Source organism: Misgurnus anguillicaudatus, chromosome 12 (genome assembly GCF_027580225.2).
Source record: "Misgurnus anguillicaudatus chromosome 12, ASM2758022v2, whole genome shotgun sequence".
NCBI lineage: Eukaryota > Metazoa > Chordata > Actinopteri > Cypriniformes > Cobitidae > Misgurnus > Misgurnus anguillicaudatus.
In genome coordinates this window covers 6261390-6285737 of record NC_073348.2, presented here as the reverse complement: position 1 = coordinate 6285737, position 24348 = coordinate 6261390, and the positions used below count along the sequence as shown (strand labels likewise).

The 24348-nt window shown below is 38.2% G+C and overlaps 1 protein-coding gene and 1 long non-coding RNA gene across 10 annotated transcripts in view; both read left to right on the top strand.

The window, feature by feature from the left end:
* The window catches only part of LOC141368962 (uncharacterized), a 29526-nt gene extending 12512 nt beyond the window's left edge, over positions 1 to 17014 (top strand). For all 9 annotated transcript variants that reach the window (XM_073873818.1, XM_073873816.1, XM_073873813.1 and 6 more), the window contains 5 exons: positions 1827 to 1935; positions 3514 to 3563; positions 3642 to 4515; positions 4627 to 4727; positions 15886 to 17014. In XM_073873818.1, the coding sequence (XP_073729919.1) occupies positions 1827 to 1935; positions 3514 to 3563; positions 3642 to 4515; positions 4627 to 4682 (1089 nt within the window). In that variant the 3' untranslated portion in view covers positions 4683 to 4727; positions 15886 to 17014. The remainder of the gene's footprint in view (positions 1 to 1826; positions 1936 to 3513; positions 3564 to 3641; positions 4516 to 4626; positions 4728 to 15885) is intronic.
* Positions 1 to 22275, top strand: part of LOC141368965 (uncharacterized) — a 36673-nt gene extending 14398 nt beyond the window's left edge. The window contains exon 2 of the long non-coding RNA XR_012372377.1: positions 21651 to 22275. This is a non-coding gene — a long non-coding RNA (uncharacterized lncRNA). The remainder of the gene's footprint in view (positions 1 to 21650) is intronic.
* Positions 22276 to 24348: the final 2073 nt, after the last annotated feature.

Sequence of the window (24348 nt, the reverse complement as noted above, 5' to 3'; positions counted from 1 at the left end):
CTGGGTTCTTGTTACCTAACCGTTTGTTCTGTCCAGTACTGACCCAGCCTTGGGTTAAAAACAATCCAGCATTAGAGAGTATAAACCTGATGCTTTTTTTAATGTTAATCAAACCACAAACAGAGAAAATCATAGTTTTCTTGTCTTGACTGAATAGTGTGTAATTTGGATTAATCCTTGTTAAAGTTACAAAAGTTAAAGACTATGCAGTATTATTTGATTACTTTGTTCAGTTTCTGTTCTTTACCTTAAAACTACCAGCCTGAAAACATGAACAGCACTGTATTTATTTGTGCTATTGGTATTTTTTTTATTTCTGACTATTTACTTGTTTTTAACAACATTTGAAATTTATGAGTTAGGCTAGTAGTTATTTATAAAGGTTATAGAAATTTATGAGTTAGGCTAGTAGTTATTTATAAAGGTTATATGGGTTAAAAACAATAACAAGGCATATTTTATTTTATATACGTCATCGTCTACCATGTTTAAACCAAAGAGATATGGCATAGAGAGTAGTCGGGAGATTAGTGATGATGGCAGCATGTAGGATGTCGGTGCTATGAATAGTGTGAGTACCAAGCAAGTGAGTACAAAGTTATGTGCACCCCTGGTTATTACTTCATTATTGTGAGCAGGAATCAAAACGTACGCAGAACAACATTCTTGTCATGTACCTATTGCAGAGAAGAGCAATTAAGTCATTTTATAAGGAACAGTTGTGCTTTGGTTTTGAATGGCATTGACGTGCTCACCAGAGTTCATCACCAAAGAGCTATCAGGTATGTTTCTGGTTAAAAAAGCAACAAGAGCCTGTTTGTTGGTCTGTTGGATCAGTTTACTTTTACACTTACAGTATACTGAACCGCTACAGAGTTTGTTTGCAATCGGGCCGAGACCACCTCATTCAGGCGGTCTCAGAGCGGTTGTTTTGGTGCGGATCCAAGCTAGGGATGTTAAACGATGACCGTTTGACCGATGGTTGACCGTATCAACGTTAACCGGTGAAAGCTGTCCGTTGTCAGTTAAAAAAAGTGATCTCTAAATTAGGCTATGATAGGCTATTATACTATTTCTAAGCCAAGCAGCCATTTGTCCTCTGATTCGGCACCTCATTTGCGGGACTCATGTTCCGTGCTGTAGGGGATTTTAAAAAAGTGATGTGAGTTGGAAGGGCAGCGCCGGGGCTCTGTGTGTGTGTGAAGCAGAGCGGCAATTGTGAATTTTCAGGTGCGGCTCGAAATGGCTGTTAGTTCAAATAGCGTAGCATATTTTAAACTAATAGGCCTATCGGTTAACCGTTTTCAACCGGCTAATGAGGCTCGGTGGTCGGTCAAGAAAATGTTTAGTTTTTGCCATCCCTAATCCGAGCTCAATTGCAGTGTTCACACATGCCAAAACGAACCGAAGCGAGGGAGAAAACGCCCCAGGTTCCGGAACAAAGGTTCAGGTCTGAAAACATCCCAAGATACATTAGTGTTTATAATGAGTTTATGAATGTATGTTCATTCTAGTTGATGTAGAGTCGAGCATTGTGTTCATCTGACAACACACTGCATTGTAAGGACAGAACGGTTTACCAGGACACTATTCGAAACACACTAGTAGCAACTGTTGCCGTCAATACAAAATAGCTTAATGTGTTTTTGAAAGTTAAATAGTTGCACAAATATTTCTTGCTATCTGGGAAGCAGTTAGTATAAATCTGCTGCATTGAAAATGCCTAGTAATTTTGATATAATGTTTCTTATTTGTAAATGCTTGTAAGAAATCTGTTGTTGCTAAATTAAATTCTATCCCATTTCTCTTTTTTTGCTTCTAAACAGTGTCACAAACATGACTTGGTTCATGCTACCGTGTCATGCCTGGACAAATGCAAAATATGCTTGGGATCAGGGCTGTCTGCTTTCAAGTGGATTGGTTTCAGTTGTAAAGGTCAGTGAGCTCATTTTTGAAGTGAGTTTTCAATTTACAGGGCTCCAGAATAACTTTTTTACTGTGGATTAAACAAATCACAGTTATATAAATTACACTGACAGTCCAAAAGCGTCTTAAAGAGGTTTTGCTCAAATGTAAAATTATGTAATGTGAACTTGAGATTTTTGTACTGTTGGTAAACTGCTCAGCATACACTGCAAATGCAGCCGGTGTAAAGGCACAATGGCCATGTGCAGCAAACGCTCTCCTCACACTCTGCTTACACTATGCCTACATGTTGCTCACATGTGTGGCGTGAAACCGACGTGACAGTGGCAAAAGTGTTTCCAGATCTTGTGGAACTGTGACGCTGGATGATGTCACGCTCTAACATATTCATGATGTGATCACATTGTATTTGATTTGCAACTTCAGACCTGTTTTGCTTCTACACTCTCAACATTCTGTATTTAAACAGCCCAAAAAGCTGATCTCAATTACATATTCTGATTTCAAATGTCAACATTGGCTTTCATACATCATGCACTCCGCCTTTAAGTTCTACGATACCAAAATTGGAGACCCCTTCCACATTTCTCACATTATCACAGTTTGTTCACTATAGCTAGGATAAAGTTAATAAAATATTATAAAAACTCCATTTAAAGGGGTCATATGACGTTGCTAAAGGAATGCTATTTTGTGTAATGCACTTTACATGGTTTTTGGTTAAACATATTATTTTCCACATACCGTACATTATTGTTGCACTTGTATGCCTTTCTGAAACGTGTCATTTTGTACAAAGCTCAACGTTCTGAAAAGTGTAGTGTGCTCAGATTGGCCTACTATCCAGTGCATTGTGATTGGCCAAATACCTCAAACATGTGACAGAAAAGTAGACTCGTTATGGAAGTAAACTGATGACTACAGTCCTTGCGTTCATTGTAGTCCAAGAAAAGAGATTTCAGTTGAAGACGATATCTCATCTCAACGTAAACTTTGGGGATTTATAACTTTGCAGATCATTAACATGTACTAACACACACTTACACACCAAAAGAAATTTAAAATCACGGCAAGGAAAATAGGGGCTCTTTATCTATTTGATATTTGACTGGGTTTGGTAAATCTTCTGTTAGACTTGCTTGCATTTAACAGCTGACAGCTATTCAACTTAATTCATTTGTAAGAACACAATTAGATAATACCAATTTGGATGAACCAGTTATCAAACAATGCTCATTTTGGTTCAGTCTGTGGTGTAAAAAGGTTGCATTAGCCACTAAGGAAAAACACTTACACAAAACTTGGCCAGGTCAAAGTGTCTGAGAAAAATTTGGGACCAAGAATTATTCAGTTTTATTGGTATTCCACTGTCTGAAGAATTTTGGGTGTAATGTCATAGTTTATTTTATTTTGCTATCCTCAATTGACTAGTGTCCTGCATCCACTATTAAAAGAAATTGCAAAAATTATATCTGGTGTCTGAATAATTTAGTTTAGCTGTACATTTAATTGTTCTGGTACTGTAAATAAGCAAAGCGTGTTTTAGTGTAGATGTATAATGATTTAAATCAACTGCCTGTCTTGCAGTTTGTTCTGGTGTATGGCATAAGGATTGTCTCCAGCAGGCAGTGCCTGAGGTTTGTCAGATATACCCTAGTAATCTGTATATTAACAATTGAAATGGTACTTACATTAAGTATGTTTTATATTTTTAGGATAAACATAATTTCAGCTCAGAGGATAATCAATCAGATGAGGACATGCATGAAGATGACATGCATAAAGATGATGATTATGTACCTGACACTGACTCGGAATCTGATTCGGATAGTCCTGTGGTTGGCTCTAGTGTGTGTGCCTTTACCCAGGATGTGCAACTTCTTCACACTCACCTGGAAAAGACTTCAGAGTCTGCTTTTGACAAATTAAAGAAAACAGCATCTCCCCAAAGTTATGCTGACCTTGCAAAATCCACTCTTGCTCGGATTATAATTTTTAATCGAAGGCGTGCTGGGGAGGTGTCCAAAATGCGCTTGAAAAACTTCATTGAAAGAGACAAAAGCCCCCTCCATGCTGATGTATCCTTGGGATTAACCAAGTTTGAAAAGAAGCTCTGTGAGCACTTTAGCAGGGTGGAAATCAGGGGCAAACGTGGACGAGAAGTTGCAGTCCTCCTAACACCATACATGGTGGAATCCCTGAATCTCTTGGTCAGCAAAAGAATGGAATGTGGTGTGCCTGATACCAATATCTTTCTCTTTGCTAGACCACAATGTTCAACTTACTACAGCGGTCAAGTCTGCTTGAGACTTCATGCAGAAAAGTGTGGAGCAAAAAAAACTGAATATCTGCGCTCAACTCAGCTCAGGAAGCATGTTGCAACCCTTTCCCAAATTTTAAGCCTCAAAGAGAATGAGTTGGACCAGGTGGCTGACTTTCTAGGACACGATATACGTGTCCACCGTGAACACTACAGACTGCCTGAGGCGACAATTCGGCTTGCAAAAATCTCCAAGATGCTAATAGCAATGGACAAAGGTTGTCTTGGAAACATCCAGGGAAAGTCACTTGATGAGATTCAAATTGAAGGTATTTTGTCTATTTAGTGCAAAATGTGCTTGTGCTCTGTGTTCTTCCAATTCCAGTCTCAAAATGTCCATATAAAAAAACTGCACTTAAATAAGCATGTTATGGTTTCAGATCAAATCCAGTTGACTGATACTGAAGATGATGCAGGAGACGAACCAGAGAAGTAGACAGAGAAGTATCAACATCACCACAAGAGGCCTGCCAGAATGAAGGTAATGTATTGGGTTTTCTTTATAGCCCTTAAATAAGGTAGCTGTGTTTGGACTACCTGTCCAAGTTTGATTTCTCTGGAACTAGGCATTAGTGTTGGGCGATATGCCCTATTTTCAGATCGTCAGCCTGTGAGATCGGCGATACACGATCTTATCGGGGGGCGGGGCAGTAGTTTACTCATTTTTTATTTGTTAATTTTTTACTCATTATAACAAGTCACTTGATGGGTGGACAAAAAAACAAGAGCAACACCGTCATGACCGCAACCTTCTTAAACCTGATGCCATTAATGCGAGCGCGTCATTAAAACCCTATCATGATTACTTAATAACTGTAAAAACATGCATCTGCGCACGCACACACACGTACGCGCACATAAACAATTCAATGCATTGGTTTAGTGCTGTTGCAGAAGACTACACGTGTCAAGAGGCAGTGGTGCTCTCATGAGGTGCCTTTTTAAACGCATCGGTCCAGCGGAACGCTATCATATTTTAAACACAATCATATATTAAACACGAGGGACGTGTTTCTACAACTCCTTGAAATGCATATCATAAACAGGATTAATACCTAATGATCTGACTTCAGACAGAGCGCAGCTCTCTGCAAGTACGCGAGAGTGAGAGAGAGGCGCTAATATGCAGCGGGTCATATTTTAAACAAAAAGTAAAGTTTGTATCAGCTCGCATGAAACGCATTAAACTGAACAAATACATAAGGATTACTACTTTAGTTTATGTTTAGACTTCGGACAGACGCGGGAGCGCGTGCACGTGAGACAGAGAGAAGCGCAGCTGCTCATGGCGCGCTGGATTTTAGTGGTAGAAGGAGACCAAGACGCGCGCATTAATGCAGGTACGTGCAAGAAGGAATTCTCTCTTTACAAGCTCTCCACGTAAAGTGAAGCCAAACCCTCATGTGAGGAAAAGCATGCATTGTGGGTGTTAATATAAAACTATGATGATAATAATAATTATAATAACCATTCCCCAACTATCGTCGTGACTATCGCCATGAAAGCCTGCCATTGGCGATATATCTGAAGATCGTCGATACACGATACTATCGTCTATCGGCACAACCCTACTAGGCATGGTTGGAAAGAGTATGAAAGCAATTCTGGCTTGGGTCCACACTCATTCAAGATGTACAGTAACTTGTGTTGTGGCTTGTTTCTGTAGGGTTGAGGCAATTTTCTTGTGACTTTGAAAAGTAGGGTATCTGATTTTAAAAAATGCTTCCTTTAGCCTACTAGCACTGAAATCACAATCCCACCTTACATTCAAATTGCCATCCAATGCCACACCTTCAAAACACATGAACACGGATAGACCAGAAGCCCATTCATGTCTCATTCTCCAGTGAGAAAACTTTGCACTACAAAGTGAATAACATTACCAAAATAAACAACACATTCAACTGTTTTAAATCTGAATTAGATGAAGTACATTTCCGGTTGCAAGAACATAGTAGTTTGCTTTAATTTAAAAAACATAAATGTTGTTACGCTAATTTATAAAGAAACACACATAATGCTGGGACTTTTTTTTTCCTTTCCGCAGTCAGTAATCATCAAATTCCCGCGGTTTATTGGCAAGACGACGAGTTAAATATTGTGCATGATTTATTTATCTTCAATACAAAACGTGTGCAAATTACTTAAGGAACATGTAAAGTGAATATTGTTTCCTTTAACATTTCTTCAATTTCAACATTTAACAACTTAGACAATTGATATTATCAGTTAAAAGAAAATTTTTAAGGCATTGTGCGTGTCCACACGTCCCTACAGACATTTTGCCACTTTTCTATCCTTAACTTGTGAATGGCCTGTAAATTATGCAAATTATTGCTGCCCTTACGGTCTGGTAAAGTAACCATTTGTATGAGAAATCATTTGTACTGCATGCGTGTCCTTGCTTGAGTATAGCTTGGAAGCTGCATGGAGACGCGTGTGTGTGCGCGCAAGATGACGTGGTCCGTCTTTGTCACTTGCGCGTCCGGGCAGACCGCCACTGTCTCGCATGCTCTGGCAGATCGCTTCTGTCCTAGACCCTTACCATAAAAAACTTTTTTTTCCACAAACAGAGAAAGAAGACCCAAAAGCAAAACTTTTTGAAATGTGTCCTGCTTTAGAAATGGCCACTGTAGTAGGCTAGATAAAAAAAGAGACAATCTAACCTCTTTGGATATTAATCCTCTGGACTGATCGCGTGCTCTTTGTTGCATGAAAATTGGTTAATGTAAGAATCCTGATTCTATTGTTGATCTGTTGCGGCTGTTTGCACGTTCGAATGAAATAAAATGTTTGTATTGCTTTTACCGAGTCAGACAACCGCCAACTGTATTTCTACTCAATGACAATTTAATATTTAAATCATATCAGTTAACTGTTAATGTTCAGTGAACAAGCTGAGCGTATAACAATCCCACATATACACAAGTGCAGGCCAATGTTTTACTTTTTTCTTTTTTTCTTTTTTGCAGTCACAACAGTGAGGAGCTTAAACCCGCGGCATGTGACTGCGGTATGGCAGTAATCCGTCTACCGCCCCAGGCCTAAACACAAACTACATAAGCAACACAATGATCCATCAAAGCAGAATATCTGAATCGTCATCAGCTGCTTTCAGATGGAGCGGCATTTACTACACAGAGCCGTAGTTCACTGACAAGCTGGGCCATATCAAATTAATTATCGCAGGTGATACGTCCTCGATAATTAATGTGATATGGCCCAGCTTGTCAGTGAACTACGGCTCTGTGTATTAAATGTTGCTCCATATGAAAGCAGCTGATGGCGATTTACTACTAATTAGGGATGGAACGGTATGAAAATTCCACGATTATAGTGACCAAAGTTATCATGGTTATCAATATTATTACAGTTTTCTTAAAATTAGATGAAAAGGTTCAAAAAGAACTGATACACACACTGAAAACATGTTAACAAGTTTTATTTTTGAAAATCAGCAAACAACAAATACAACTAGCAGCTATAGGCACTTTTGCATAAACAAAAGCATAAACATTAAATCAGGGGTGTCCAGACTTTTTTGTGTGGCGATCTACTTTTAAAATGATAAAGCCGACAAGACTTACCTGCTAAAAACAGTTAATTTTTTAATGGCACTTTAAATGTGTTAGGACTATACTGCATATATCTCTACGTTGAATTCAGGGCTGTCCCCATTACGCCATTTGTTTTTGAGGAGTTTAAAAAAAATCCTTGAGTCCATGTCGAGTACTCTTTAAAATAGCGGAGATGCGGTTTTGATGAAACAAACTAGAAAATGACAACAGTATCAGAAGCATCTCTCGCTCTCGTTCGGTCGCGCGTGCACATGCACCGTGCGTGTGGATCAGCTCCTGCATGAAGGCAAGAATGTGCATCCAAATTTCGGAAGTTAGATGATTCGGCTGCAGCGGGCAGGCATAAGATTTATAAAAACACACTTGAGAAGAAATGCGCAACAACTCAAAAAGACTTGTTTCTAAGACCATAATGCCAATTTTGCTCTTTGTTTTCCAAAGCTTGTTATTACAGTTATTAAAGGTATTGCAGAGGATTTTCTTTTTCTGGGTGGATCATCAAGACTATTGGTTCTCCTACAGGGAGTGCAGAATCATTAGGCAAGTTGTATTTTTGAGGATTAATTTTATTACTGAACAACAACCATGTTCTCAATGAACCCAAAAAACTCATTAATATCAAAGCTGAATATTTTTGGAAGTAGTTTTTAGTTTTAGCTATTTTAGGGGGATATCTGTGTGTGCAGGTGACTATTACTGTGCATAATTATTAGGCAACTTAACAAAAAACAAATATATACCCATTTCAATTGTTTATTTTTGGCATAACCAATATAACATCTCAACATTCACAAATATACATTTCTGACATTCAAAAACCAAACAAAAACAAATTAGTGACCAATATAGCCACCTTTCTTTGCAAGGACACTCAAAAGCCTGCCATCCATGGATTCTGTCAGTGTTTTGATCTGTTCACCATCAACATTGCGTGCAGCAGCAACCACAGCCTCCCAGACACTGTTCAGAGAGGTGTACTGTTTTCCCTCCATGTAAATCTCACATTTGATGATGGACCACAGGTTCTCAATGGGGTTCAGATCAGGTGAACAAGGAGGCCATATCATTGGATTTTTTTCTTTTATACCCTTTCTTGCCAGCCACGCTGTGGAGTACTTGGACGCGTGTGATGGAGCATTGTCCTGCATGAAAATCATGTTTTTCTTGAAGGATGCAGACTTCTTCCTGTACCACTGCTTGAAAAAGGTGTCTTCCAGAAACTGTCAGTAGGACTGAGAGTTGAGCTTGACTCCATCCTCAACCCAAAAAGGCCCCACAAGCTCATCTTTGATGATACCAGCCCAAACCAGTACTCCACCTCCACCTTGCTGGCTTCTGAGTCAGACTGGAGCTCTCTGCCCTTTACCAATCCAGCCCATCCATCTGGCCCATCAAGACTCACTCTCATTTCATCAGTCCATAAAACCTTAGAAAAATCAGTCTTGAGATATTTCTTGGCCCAGTCTTGATGTTTCAGCTTGTGTGTCTTGTTCAGTGGTGGTCGACTTTCTGCCTTTCTTACCTTGGCCATGTCTCTGAGTATTGCACACCTTGTGCTTTTGGGCACTCCAGTGATGTTGCAGCTCTGAAATATGGCCAAACTGGTGGCAAGTGGCATCTTGGCAGCTGCACGCTTGACTTTTCTCAGTTCACGGGCAGTTATTTTGCGCCTTGGTTTTTCCACACGCTTCTTGCGACCCTGTTGACTATTTTGAATGAAACGCTTGATTGTTCGATGATCATGCTTCAGAAGCTTTGCAGTTTTAAGACTGCTGCATCCCTCTGCAAGATATCTCACTATTTTTGACTTTTCTGAGCCTGTCAAGTCCTCCTTTTGACCCATTTTGCCAATGGAAAGGAAGTTGCCTAATAATTATGCACACCTGATATAGGGTGTTGATGTCATTAGACCACACCCCTTCTCATTACAGAGATGCACATCACCTAATATGCTTAATTGGTAGTAGGCTTTCTGGCCTATACAGCTTGGAGTAAGACAACATGCATAAAGAGGATGATGTGGTCAAAATACTCATTTGCCTAATAATTCTGCACTCCCTGTAGTTGTCAATCAGGAGTGTTGTGCATATGCATTTTTTAAAAAAGTTGAGAAGGCGGTTCTTTTCTAAAATTCGAAAAAATCCTCCGCTAGACATTTAACTTGTGTGCGATCTACCGACATTGCCTTTGTGATCGACTGGTCGATCGCGATCACCGTATTGGACACCCCTGCATTAAATGAACATTAACATGGAGCCCTGAGATGTATGAACCTGTTCTAAATGAACAGTACCTTAAATAACATCAAATGCACACATAAGCACCAGCAATACAACAGTGCACCTGTTACTGCCTTCGCCACGCCTTCTCGTGCAAAAAACAATGTTGCATGCACGCGTCTGCGTCAAGCTGATTCTGGCTGGACAGAATTTACCGCAAGTTTTCAAAATCACGGTAATCAAACACGGTTGTAATGATAATTACATTTTAAATGATAATACTAACAGTCAGGACATTTTATCATGGTTAATCGTGAAACTGGTAATCGTCCCATCCGTACTACTAATAAAGGAAACGGCTTTACTGATGAAACACGCATGAGAATCCCCGATATATATCACCCAGCCCTAATTGGTAACTATAATGTTTACTCTGTTGTTCTTTCAGTTTACTCGCCACTTAGTTTGTTTTATCCACTTATTTTGCAATACATTAAATGCATACACTTAAAACATCATTTAGACAGTGTTTCCTACTGGTTTTTGAGGATTTTTGTGGGTCTGATATTACTCCCTAATTAGTATATTTGTGGTGTTATTACTTCATGTTTGCCTTTAGTCTATTGTTGGCACTTGAAATATGTTTTGCTTCTCTCTAATCTGTCACATTATATTGTATTTTAACACAGCTGAATGCTTTTTTCATATTATTTGTTTTGTTGTCAGACATAAAATTACTGTAAAATTGAGACTAAACACAACACAACCCAATAATACTTCGCTTACGGACTTGAATCCCTTCCAGATTTTCACAAGAAATGGCGTCCTCTTCATGGGTGCATAAATGCCAATTAGAAAATGCACAAAATCACTCCAGGACCGAAGTTACCTACCTCTGCACTAAGCTAATGTCAGCAGTCTTCCTATGCAATGCAACAGTGTGACGGTTTCAAGAAACTAAAACGCCACCTGTGGAGAAAAATGTCTTAAGTGGTCGACTAATATAGTCAGGGTTCCCACGGGTCCTTGAAATCCTTGAAAGTTTGTGAATCTGGGGGGGGGGATTCAAGGCCCTGGGAAATTTTTGAAAATATACATACATAGATACAAGTCAATGAAAGTGCTTGAATCTATTTTATGCAATAAGTTTTCTAGAAAAAAATCCATATTATTCCCTGTGTATTGTAGGATAATAACATAAAATTTCTAGCCTTTTAATGTTAGCTTTAAATGCTTATATCTTCTGTATGCGAATGTTGATTCATACCAAAATGCTTTTTTCATACTTGTGTTTGACACATGAAATGTCAAATGTCAAACAACAACCTCGGGTTACGTGTTGTGCCCTGAGAAGGGAACGAGACGCTGCGTCTCTCTTGCCATACTTTCTGCGTCCCTGTAACACCGTCTTTGGCAATATTTCAAATAGCGATATACTTCCTGGCTCCCGCGTAACCCTGTCTTTGTCGTTAAGCCTTACCATTGGTTGAATTTGATATACACATTCAGACACACTTACCCCCTAGAGGCGTCCTCAAAGTGTCCCTCAAAAGAAAAACTGTAACAATGTATCTTAAAAGGTAACACAATGTAATCTTGCTCTCATTGGAAATGTGTCCCCACATTTAATCCTTGAATTTGAGGGTATTGGACCTGCAAAGTCCTTGAAAGGTCCTTGAATTTGAAGTTAACTAAGGTGTGGGAACCCTGTATATTGCAGAGGCCAATAAATCTTTTTGTTTGGCCGATAGATTTGCCGGTTTGGTCACGTTAGCACATTAGCACAGCCCCACAGACAAATTGACACACGACACCAAAGCACCGAGCAACCCAAGAGCAAACCGCTTCAAATGCTTTGAAATCACTCCCGTTACACGCCGACTGGCTCACGCATGCCACACAAAGTCAAACACAGTCAGCGTCTGATAGACATTGAGAGAACTAATCATCATTCCTATTTAACGTGACGTTGTGTTGTGTGTAAAACTCAGAGTCCGGCATGTGGCAAAGTCTCACTCAAACAGTTCTGTGAGGTGTCACGTCTGCAGCCCAGCAGTAACTGCAACTGGTTGACGACAAACTGTAACACATTTACCTCACAAACAGTGACAAATCCCACGACCAGCTCTTCCTCCGATATGTGCATTGCTGTCAGTAACTTATAAGACGCTGTTTCCCACCACACTCAATAACTAGTGTCACTCAATGACCACCGTGAAAGCAGTGTCGTGTGTGTGTGTGCAAATATAACTTGTATATAATGTACACACCAAACACGGGGGCGTCGCGTTACTCGCTCTAGATTACTGGTGGGATTTAACTTCGTGTCATGCAAAATTTCCGCTTGAGTTGAATATTTTCAATTGCAATTGCGCCACCCAATTTGCATCGCTGTGTGCGAGGATGCGGCTTTGCATTGGCTTTGTATGTAATCTACTCACCCAAATCGTTGAACTCGCGTATGGTGTGTATGCCCCATTAGGCTGTGCATTTTGTTGTGTTTTTGTAATGTTTTTACAAAGACAAAACTGAAAAAGAGACAAAAATCTTTTGGGGTCTAGTCATATATTTTTAACTTTAACAAAGTGAAACAACCTATCAAAAGAAGCTCCAGATTTTATTGGGGTAGGGACGTGTTTGGGTGATTTCAAATCTCAACATTGGCTTTCAAACATTGTGCACTCCGCCTTTAAATAATGGTTGTATGTTGTATGTTTCTCATTTCCTTTGGTGTGTAAGTGTGTATTAGTACATGTTAACGATATGCAAAAGGTACAAACCCCAAAGTAAACGAAGACACGAGTTATCGTCTTCAACGTAAATCTCTTTTCTTGGACCACAACAAACACACAGCTTGTAGGCAACAGTTTACTTCCTGGGATTGGTGATGTAGTAAAGATCGACATTATCATAATTTCTCTCATTTTGACTCACAGCCTGTAAGTTAACTTCTGTTAGCATTGCATTGTGACCTAATCTTTCAAACATGGTAAGGAGCGTCACATTTCCAGCTGACGTCAGAGGTATTCAGAGTCAGGCCAATCACAATGTACAGATTAGCTGGCCAATCAAGGTACACAGAGCTTTTCAAATCGATGAGTTTCAGGAAGAGCGTGAAAAAGCTACAAAAGTTTACAGTATGTGGAAAATAATGTGCTTTTTAACCATAAACCATGCAAACACATTGTATAATACCAAATACACAAAATAAAGTTTCTTAGCAATGAAATGGATGCTCTTTAAGATGCGTTTCGTCGAACTGATCACAAGTGGACAATGCTAAAGGCAGTTGTAAACTGTGTTCAAAACGTTATGAGCTCGTCCACTTTCAACCACATTCAGAGCAGGGTTTCCAGCAGCCCATTTCAGTTCAGGCAGCCCGCCTCAGCTTAAAAATCCCACCGCCTTAACTAGGTCGTCAAAAAAAAAAAATCCGCTGCACAAAAGGCCGTGAGGTGCATCTCGGAGAATAGCGCAGACGCGCTTCACACCGCGAGCGGGGCCGCGCGCCACACGGCCGAAATGAGAAAGACGCGGTCTGGATCATCACTGTCTGCAGGATAACTAGCCAGTTGATAAAACATTTTGGAGAATAGCGTGGACGCTTTTTACACTACGAGCGTGCACGTGCGCCACACGGCCGATATGAGTTAAAGACGTGGATGGCCAGTTGATAAAACGCAAGTCCGTGAGAACTGTAAGTGGATTTATGTTTTGGGTTTATTTAAGCCTGTTATTGTATTCGTCTATAGTTCTTGCAAATTTAATGCAAGTTAGCTGGTGATTTTTGTTTGAGCAACCTGCTATCTAGGTTGCACGTGCCTGTTGATTCAATATTGTTGAGCGCTCTTGCTCACTTTATTTATGTGCATTATTTACATGTTATTATTTACATGTTACCGTAGTTATACTCTTTATGTAGTCTGTGAAAAAGACATCTCTAGAATAAATAAATGTAGAATTAAAATAAATGTAGTTGGACAACGGGCCCTACAGTTACAAGTTGATGAGTGTGCATCTGTTACAGCATGAGATGCAGAGCGCGAGTCACGTGACTGGCCCGCATATCAAGACGCGATGACTGACAGTGGTGAGACCACGGACTCTATGGCTGTTTTAACTTCTTGTATTTCCATCTTACAAAACCGCCTTTTCCGACAGTTGTTGATTGATATGTCGGCTCAATGATGACTTGCTTATCCACAATGACATTAGATGTTTTAATAAAGGAAACGCATTGAAACGATTAGTTAATCACCCATCACGCCCAACACCTGCACCACTGAACGCGTATCTACTGACAAACATACACCTGATTTTACTGCTCTAGCGAAATCTAAAAGTATAATTTCTCTTATTAGAAGCTAGACTAATGTTTGCCAGTTATTAAGATGGCTGTTGCAGTTTAAATAGGGGTAGTGAAATTAGTAGCTTTGACAAAAACAGCATAAAACAATGTTATGTAACATATTGTAAACTTTTTTGTTATGTGTACTAAAGTGAGTAAATAAGTTAAATTCTCAATGAGTGTGATATGGCTCTTATTTACCCCTTTAAATGTAAATTAAAGCTTTCTCGGGCATCTTACAGTGCACTTATGTTGTTATGCAGTTTTAAAATACAACATATGAACATGTCTGGATGTAGAAAAAGCCTACTTGGACATCTTACAATGCACTAATTTTGTTGTATGCAGTTTGAAAATACATGTTTGTAGAAAAAGCCTATTGTACAATGCACTGATTTTGTTGTTATGCAGTTTAAATATAGGAAAATGTAGTCATAATCACTGATATATCTTCGGCCCCTTATTTGAGATGCTTTTCATGAACTGGCCCCATGACAAACTAACTGAATAGCCCTGCTCTAGTGAGAGCGTTCAGCGTTGTACAAGACGAGCTTTACCAAAACACGCTTTACCAAAACAGCAAGATGGCAAACAGCAGCTGCACTCCGTTCAAACCTGCACCAAAAGCTAAAATTAAAATATAGGCTACTCGGGTACTTAATTACTTGTGTATCTACTTATTATTGAATCGATATTAAAGCAAACAAATCAATATCGAATTGAATCGAAGCCTCAAGAATCAGAATAGAATCGAATTGTGAAATTCCTAACAATACCCAGCCCTACTGTGCAGCATGTTTACTTACAACACAAGCAGTGGACTCTGACATAATATTAGTTTGTGTCAATATAAACTTGTCATTACTCCCACTCATGTTTAAATGGCAGCAGAGAAACTCGCCCATAGCCTCCACAGACCATCCCCTCAGAGTAATCTGGACAGAAGCGGTGGAAAGTGGGGAAAAAAAAGAGACAGATTTAAATACCAGGTGTAAAGAGAATGTGTGTCTCTCAAATTAATACAAAGTGTAAACCGCTCCTAAGACACTTTATTATGAGCTGCACGTGTGTAAATAACCACAGTGCTTTACATAACTCTGAAACCAGTAACGCATCCCTCTACTTCAGTGTTTTTTAAAACTTTTTAAAGAGCGACCCTAAAATAAAAAAGAATTACGCGACCCATAAATCTCACTCACTCACTCACTTTTTATAGCTCACAAACGTTTATGTGCAGGTAATTATTTTAGTAACCACTTCTCTACTTGATAATCCTTCGTTGTCACTTAACGTTGGACTTCATTAAACTTTCAGATTTGTCTCTTTTGAGGGAAGAACATAAAATGATAAATTTAATAATCAATGTTGGTTTCATAAAGTGTCATGGGCATAAACGATTTGTCAAAAATTTGACAATTCTTGTAACTACTACTGAGCATTTCTGTCAATTTTTTTTACAGTATTAAACATTTTGCAATGCTGCTTTCTTTTTAGTAATTGGAAGTGTTGAACATCGTGGGACTGCTGATAAGAAGAAAAGAATGTGGTCTAAAGCTGAAGTTGCTGCCGTGATGAGACATTTTAAAGTCCACATAGCAAAAGGAAATTTGGCCACAAAATCTGAGTGTCTTTAGTGCAAATCTGCTGAAGAGCCTGTGCTACAAAACTGGTCAGTACAAAACATACAATACTTTGTGAGAAACAGAGGTATAACTGCCAAAAGGAGAAGTCGGTATGAAAGTGCTGTTAGCACCTTATCACCAAGCCTTCAGTGTTCATGAAATGTAGTTCTATACATTTTGAATTGGTGTTAGTTTCTTTCCAGCCTACTTTTTTATCAAGAATGTTGGAGTTTATTATGACGATTTTACAACTGTTGTTGTAAAGATTTTTGAAGATTGTTTAGTCGTTAACTGGTTTTTATAATGTTGCAAGTAAATGTTGCCCCTTGCTGTTATCTGGTTTATATACACTTTTTAAGTGACTGGTTTCAAATGAGATAATAGTTATGAAATTAAGAAAATAGTTTTTAACTGATTGACTACCTTATTGGATATTTTTGATTGTCTTGTCTGCAGTGAAGTGTTCATGTCTGACATACTTGAACTAGTAGGGCTGGGCGATATATCGGATGAGATTGTTATGCACATCTCATCAGTAAAGTCGGTTCCGTGATTAGTAGTAAATCGCAATCACCTGCTTTCAGATGGAGCCCCATTTACTGAACAGAGCCTTGATTCATTGACAAACTCTGCAATGTTGCATTCATTATTGTGGACGCATCCCCTGCGATATTGCTTAGCTTGTCAGTGAACTACGGCTCTGTGTAGTAAATGGGGCTCCATCTGAAAGCAGGTGATTATGATTTACTACTAATCACGGAACCGACTTAACTGATGAGATGCGCATAACAATCTCATCCCTACTATAGTAATTGATTAAAGTATCTGTATTGCTTGCAATATAAAAATGTATTGATGTTCAATATGACTGTTTTAACGCTGCTGTTATACATTTTAAAAATAACAAAGTTAAACACTTGTGACTATATTTAGTCAACTGTTGTTGTCATCTTTGACTGAGCTGTTTGCCTTTTTAATAAAAGCGAGGTATTGTTACTTTATTACCAAAGATTGTGTTTCATTGCAAGTTTTCAATACCTAGTATAGTAAATTTTTAAATAAGATGAGGAGTCCGTTACATGCTTCTAACACTAGTCTTAATCCAATTAATAACTTATACTACTACTACTGTATAGGGTTGGGTATCATTTAAATTGTATCGGTTCAGATAAGTATTACAATTCTGCTTATTTATTCAGATTCTTTTTAATTCCCTTTTGATTTACATTTTTCAGGTGTTAAGACTAATCTTGCCAATTATTTGTCATTTCTAAAGAATACCAAAATGTTGTCTTGGGAAAGTCTGCATATTTATTAGACTTCAAAACGTTGCATTGGTGTGTGTTATCAGAACAGACTTTGGCTGCGAAGAGCATCAAATTGTGTACTCCTCTAAATCAATATGGTAAACATGCAGATTCTTTGTCATTTTGGTGGTAACAGCTACAGTATTACAGTTGTCCACAAAATGTGATATTATTGTGCTACTCCCTCGAAAGTTTACATCCAGGAGCTCTTATTTTTCAAGGGATTATGGCATGGGGATAATCACTTGCAATTGGGACTCACAGACTCGTTCACGAGCTAGAGAACTTGAGACGCACGGAAAGTGCGCTTGAGCGCTCCTGCAAAATGCGAGCCATTAGGAGTGCATAAAGAGCGCACAAAATGCTAACTTTCCACAGAAAACTATTCTCTATATAAAAACATGCCTCTCAATGCCATAAACACGTTCTGTGTGATTTTTCCCTTACTTTGGTACTTCAAGTTGAACTAAACAAAAACGAGAAATCTTCCCGTTACAAAATTATCTGTTTTTATATTCATTTCATAATCAATAGTTCTTGTGCCCACCCATCTGTGTTCTTACGATCCAGTTCTTAACCCAAAGTACTGTGTGAGCAGTAAAAGTTACTCCTGAAAAATCACTACACAACGGAAGCCGAGAGAGGACATGCACTTTTATTATTTTTGCTTGCTTGTTTTCACGTTATCCTGACATGATAATCCAAATGTCATAATGTAATTTCCTGTCCATAATATTTAGTGTATTTTGAAGTGGACTGCTAAAGCATATCAGTTGGGGTCTTCGCTGTTACCACACGTGCAGCTAATGTGTAGCCGATAGACTTAAAGGAATAGTCTACTCATTTTTAATATTAAAATATGTTATTACCTTAACTAAGAATTGTTGATACATCCCTCTATCATCTGTGTGCGTGCACGTAAGCGCTGGAGCGAGCTGCGACGCTTCGATAGCATTTAGCTTAGCCCCATTCATTCAATGCTACCATTTAGAGATAAAGTTAGAAGTGACCAAACACATCAATGTTTTTCCTATTTAAGACGAGTAGTTATACGAGCAAGTTTGGTGATACAAAATAAAACGTAGCGCTTTTCTAAGCGGATTTAAAAGAGGAACTATATTTTATGGTGTAATAGCACTTTTGGGAGTACTTGGACTCGGCGCAGTAACACCCTCCCTCTCCCATTATGAGAGTGAGAAGGGGAGCGGACTTTTCAGGCGAGTCGAAGTACTCCCAAAAATGCTATTACGCTATAAAATATAGTTCCTCTTTTAAATCCGCTTAGAAAAGCGCTACGTTTTATTTTGTACCACCAAACTTGCTCGTATAACTACTCGTCTTAAATAGGAAAAACGTTGATGTGTTTGGTCACTTCTAACTTTATCTCTAAATGGTACCATTGAATGAATGGGGCTAAGCTAAATGCTCTCGAAGTGTCTCAGCGCGCTCCAGCGCTTACGTGCACGCACACAGATGATAGAGGGATGTATCAACAATTCTTAGTTAAGGTAATAACATATTTTAATATTAAAAATGAGTAGACTATTCCTTTAATAATAAATAAAGTTAGACCGTTCATGTTCGTGAATTTAGGGACCATCTTTAAAGAAATACTGTATGTTTCTATCTTGAATAGTATTTAACAGTTTATTTAAATAAATAACAAATTTAAAAAGTGTGCATTATAGCTGACAAGCACATAAACACGTTGGTTTTGTTACTATTTTTTTACTTTACGTCATTCCATTTAAATGCTGTTAAAAGTAGAAACGTGAATATTTTTGAGTAACTTAAAGACGGTCCCTAAATTCACCACTGTAAAATTGTAAATATTGACAAATCTATTTTAGCTTGAGCAAATCTCTAATCCAAGTAAAATCTAATTGGTTCATCCATGCTAATTTAGCAAATTATGCTTTTGCTGTTTACAAACAAAACAACTCGTTCTATCGAGTACAAGTACGCTTAAACACATCTTAAGAATTAGGGCTGGGCAAAAAAATTGATTTTCCGATTAATCGTTTTTTTTTTAAAACGTGGTCTAATAAAAATCGATTCTCAAAGAGCATAATCGATTTTTTTCTTTCATATTTATTTCCACAAACATTGAACGATTGTATGATTAACTTTAATATAATTACTAGTCTTCTTCAACGTTAGTGTTGTGGCTTTTAATTTTTTATTAATTACCCACTTGTAAATTGCTGTTCACTGTTCTTTTTTATTAATATAGTATTTGTATTAAATCTATATTCATTGAGTTGAATCGAGAATCGAGTATAAAAACCTACCCGAGAACCAGAATCGAAAATTTAATCGCGAATCGGAATTGAATCGATTTGATAGCTTGTGAATCGAAATCGAATCGATCTGGAACATCTGAATCGATACCCAGCCCTATTAAGAATACAACTTTTGTTATGTCGAGATCACGGGAAAACAACATATGTTATCTCAAGATAACGAGAAATTTAGTTGTGATAACGAGAAAACAAACAAGCAAAAATAATAATAGTGCATGGTCTCTCTCGGCTTTCGTACTACACAATAAAATTAGTACACAATATTTGGGTTAAATGTAAGTATGAAGTGAAATAAACAATTGGTTGGGAATGAATGAAAGCGAGCAAGTGTAGCACTAAACCTGAAAAGAATTTTCATAAAGCCTATTTTGGTTAAACTAAAAGCTTAAATGGTGGAGATATCAGAGTACTAATAAACCTTTTTGTCCAGTGATGCACTTTCACATCAGAGGAATCCTAGTCCTAGTAAATCAAATGTCTTTGCAGTGCAGCGTGTAATCATATGTTTTGTATATTATAATTAGCTGTGATGTCATTGTGACATCACATAGTCTTTGTAAACCATTTGTCCTCACAATCCTGGTTTCTGTCTTTCAGGACATATGTCCTTGTAATTAGGTAAAAAATCAGGATGCCATGTATCCAGTTTTATAAATGATAAATAAAAAATTGATTTGGAGTTTTAAAGCCATGATTTTTAAAGCATTTCCATTTTAATTTGAAAGCTCTAGCATTAAGGAAAACCATAGTACCCCTAAACCACATATTTTTCTGGTTTGAAGAAACTGTCCTTATAATTCAGGTTAACCTGTATGTGTGTGTGTGTGTGTGTGTGTGTGTGTGCGTGCGCATGCAGCTTTTCCAGTCAGAGATGACGGAATGACTCGCGTGTTTAAAGGGATAGTTCACCCAAAAATTAAAATTCTGTCATCATTTACTCACCCTAATGTTGTTACAAACATGTATACATTTCGTTGTTTTGATGAACACAAAGGAAGCTATTTTGAGAAATGTTTGTAACCAAACCGTTCGTGGACCCCATTCACATCCAGAGTAGGAAAAAAGAATACTATGGAAGTAAATGGGGTCCACAAATGGTTTAGTTAAAAACATTTCTCAAAATATCTTCCTTTGTGTTCATCAAAACAATGACATTTATACAGGTTTGTAACAACATGAGAGTGAGCAAACGATGACAGAACTTCCATCCCTGGGTGAACTATCCCTCCAATACATCTATTTTTTTTCAATGCGTGCACGTTACAGCGCGTCGTGAATGTGTTTGCATTTAGCCTAGCCCCATTCATTCCTATGGTTCCAAACAGGGATGAATTTAGAAGCCACCAAACACTTCCATGTTTTCCCTATTTAAAGACCGTTACATGGTTACACCAGTAAGTACTGTGGCACAAAATAAAACTTTTGTTTAAAACCATAGGAATGAATGGGGCCAGGCCAACTGCCAACACATCCACGACGCGCCGCACAGCGCACGCACCGAAAAAAGATGGGTATGTATTAATTAGTCTAAGTGTGTATTCCTTTAAAATTGTACACCAGACCTGGCTTATATCTCACAACCCTTATAGAGTCTTTTAATACTCAAAACTATTCACAAAAGTCAGAGTGCCATACTGTATATCAAAAGAACCTGGCGAGTGCAGGTTTTCCAGATACAAATATGTTCAGCCAGCCTTCTGTTGATAACCTGAAATGAGATCATTCCAGAAATCTAAAACAATGGCTGATAGCATATCTGAAAAAAAAACACTGTCCAGGTTCTTCATTTTTATATTGCATAAATGCAACTGTATGGCTCTTAAGCTTGTTTAGAACATTTTCTATAAAACTGAGTTGTATCTGTAATGATAAAATCTAGTGTTTGCATCAGCTACATAGCTAATACTTGTCAGGTAAAATCTTGGTTGGTGGTGTTCTTCAATAAAACGATTTTACAACCATCAGCAATGTGTATAAAATAACGCATTCTCTATCATTTTGAGCATTTATACTTTTCTATTTTGTAGCATCCAGTGATGAACTGAAGGCACTCATGAAGTTCTGGGTTGGATGGGAGGCTCCTACAACTACTCTCACGTTAGAGGTGACTGACTGTAGTCTGCCAAAGTCTTCCACGTGCTTCGAGACCCTCCGTCTTCCTGTCCGCTACAAAGACTTCACTGTATTTAAGGAAGAACTGATTGCCTGCCTTCAAACATGTGACACTGGATTTGGATTGGTGTAATGGCAATGCTAAAATGTAGCTTCTTTCATAGGGGCAGTTCTCATTCATGTTTTTGTTCAGTGTTGGATATCAAATTAAGACTACGCCCCTTTACCTCCACAAACAGTGTGCAAATGTATTCAAAGAATTCAATGAATGTCTTCATCTGCCTTTATCTTTGAGTCCTTCTATGTTTTCCCATCACTCTAAAATCTGATGCAGGTCTTTAGTCTTTTTAATCATCTTTCTGACACCTTCAAAACCTTTTATTTCAACATTTCCCCCAATGTGACATTGTTGCATTGTCTCCTGGGTTGTTTGTTGTTGTCAGTTAAACTTAAGTTTCTGTATTTTTGTTGTTGTTGTTCAAACCCTCAAGATGTTTTAAGATTGTATTGTATTCACACTACAATAAAAAGAAAGCAATCTTCATGTCTTTGAGTTGAACATTTAGAGAGCTGAAAGTGTTAGTCCGCTGCTAGCACTGCTTGAGGAAAGCTTTAAACAGTTAAAACGTATTTCTTGCATCACTCGTCTTTAATGTTAAAGGGTTAAGTGTAGCAAACTCTAAATACATAAGTTCATTCACAGTAGCCTTATGCTAATTAAAATGAAAATATGACAGTGCAATTGCAAATCAGCTCGTTCGCCTAGTAGGTTTTACTGTAAGCCTAGTAATTGCTGGACATACTGGACGGTAAGTAGGTAGATGTCTGAGCCATGTGATTGGGAGTGTCCCAGGGGATTTATATCTCTCCTTAGTGCTGCCATTTGTTCATCACTCAGTACATTGCCCATCTCAGGAACAGTGACACCATGGTGTGGCTCCTCAGGCAGGCCACTGTCCTCCCAGTCCAAATGTGGTAGGTACAATCCCTGAAAAAAAAAACATGTAAAGTGTTTATGTAGAGCAGTGGTTCTCAAACATTTTTACATGAAGGTGCTGGACCACATTTGATATCATTTTGAAACAAACGCAAGAAATAAACAATATTTATTCGGAGACTGAATAACATTGACAAAGTCATGTATGTTCAAATTAATTTTAGTGGGATGCATTTTTGGTAAAATTTATATAGAAATTTGTGGAAAAATTGTCAATATTATAGAAAGTCTTAAAATTTATAGAAAAAGTCGGAATTAAAAAGGTGTGTGTGTAAAAATAAAAGCCCCCTTGAATCTCTGTCAAGGACCACTGGGGACCCCACTTTGAGAACCACTGATGTAAAGCATAAAACCCATTGGCAATTTTATTCTTAAAACTGATTGAAAATACTTTAATTCGATTAAAATCTTCACACATACTTCATGCGTACAGTACTTTTCAGCAAGGGTTAAACAATGGAGCAGATTTTGTCCCAATTTTCAGCTTAAAAATAATGCAACACCCATGTGCGCTGAGAGTTTGCTGGTGTGAGCCTTGATGGCCAAGCAATGTTAGACAGGCCTTAGTAATTAAGTTATTGATCATTTAAAGTTAACTGAGCATTAATGGTGGAGCATATCACTTCAGTATTAAAAACAAGCAATGTACATCACTGCATCTCATTTGTAACAGCTATGTGTGTGTGCGCCAGTGGAACGCACTGAAAGGGTATGCACAGTAATAATAAAAGCACCACGAATTCAACAAATCATCTAAATTAGATTAACATAAGACTCAGACCATGCTCATACAAAGAAAGACAACTATGTTGACCTTGCTTCATAGTACATTACTCTCTTCAGATAAGTGCTTTTCAGGACTGACAAACTTAAAACATGGAAGCACAAAATGGCCCAGACATTCCCTTTTACCTCTGCATTTTCTGGTTCTGCCATAGCATGCTGAATGTTCCCCATCTCCCACAGCTGATTGGGTGTTAGGTTACCCTCAGTTCTAAGTGGGTGGTTATCCCATCCACTGGTGAAGACATCAAGACTAGCTTGTAGTCTGGGCAGAAATGCATAATGACAACTGAAGAGGTGTGTGATGTTTGACAGATCAAGCAAACCATCCTCCTCTAGTGAATGCAACACACTGTAGTATATGTTGGTCACAGCACACCACACATCTCTCCAGAGTCGTTCAATTCTAGAAAGAGGGTTTGAGCAAGATTAGATATGGTTTACATACAAAATACATAAGATTTTACAATAGCATAACCAAAAGGTCTCAAAAGAGAAATGTTTATCACAGTTTGTTTAGTCAGTCACTATATGGCACATGTCAAAGACTTAAATCTAAATTTACTTGTGGGGGAAAACAATTATGGTGATTATCAATCTTATATTCTTAAGATATTCTTAATTAGGTACCACCATCGCCCAAGTGAGCCCATTGGGACAGTTTTTCACGGGGACAGAATTTCACACAACACCGGTTTGTTTCCAGCATACATACCGCACTGTGCCTGTTTCTGTTTACACTTTAACCTCCTGTAGTATTTATAGCTGTTCCAAGAACATGTTAACTCTAAATATCTCCACATCTTTTTCACGTGAATTAGCGCGAGCAGCGC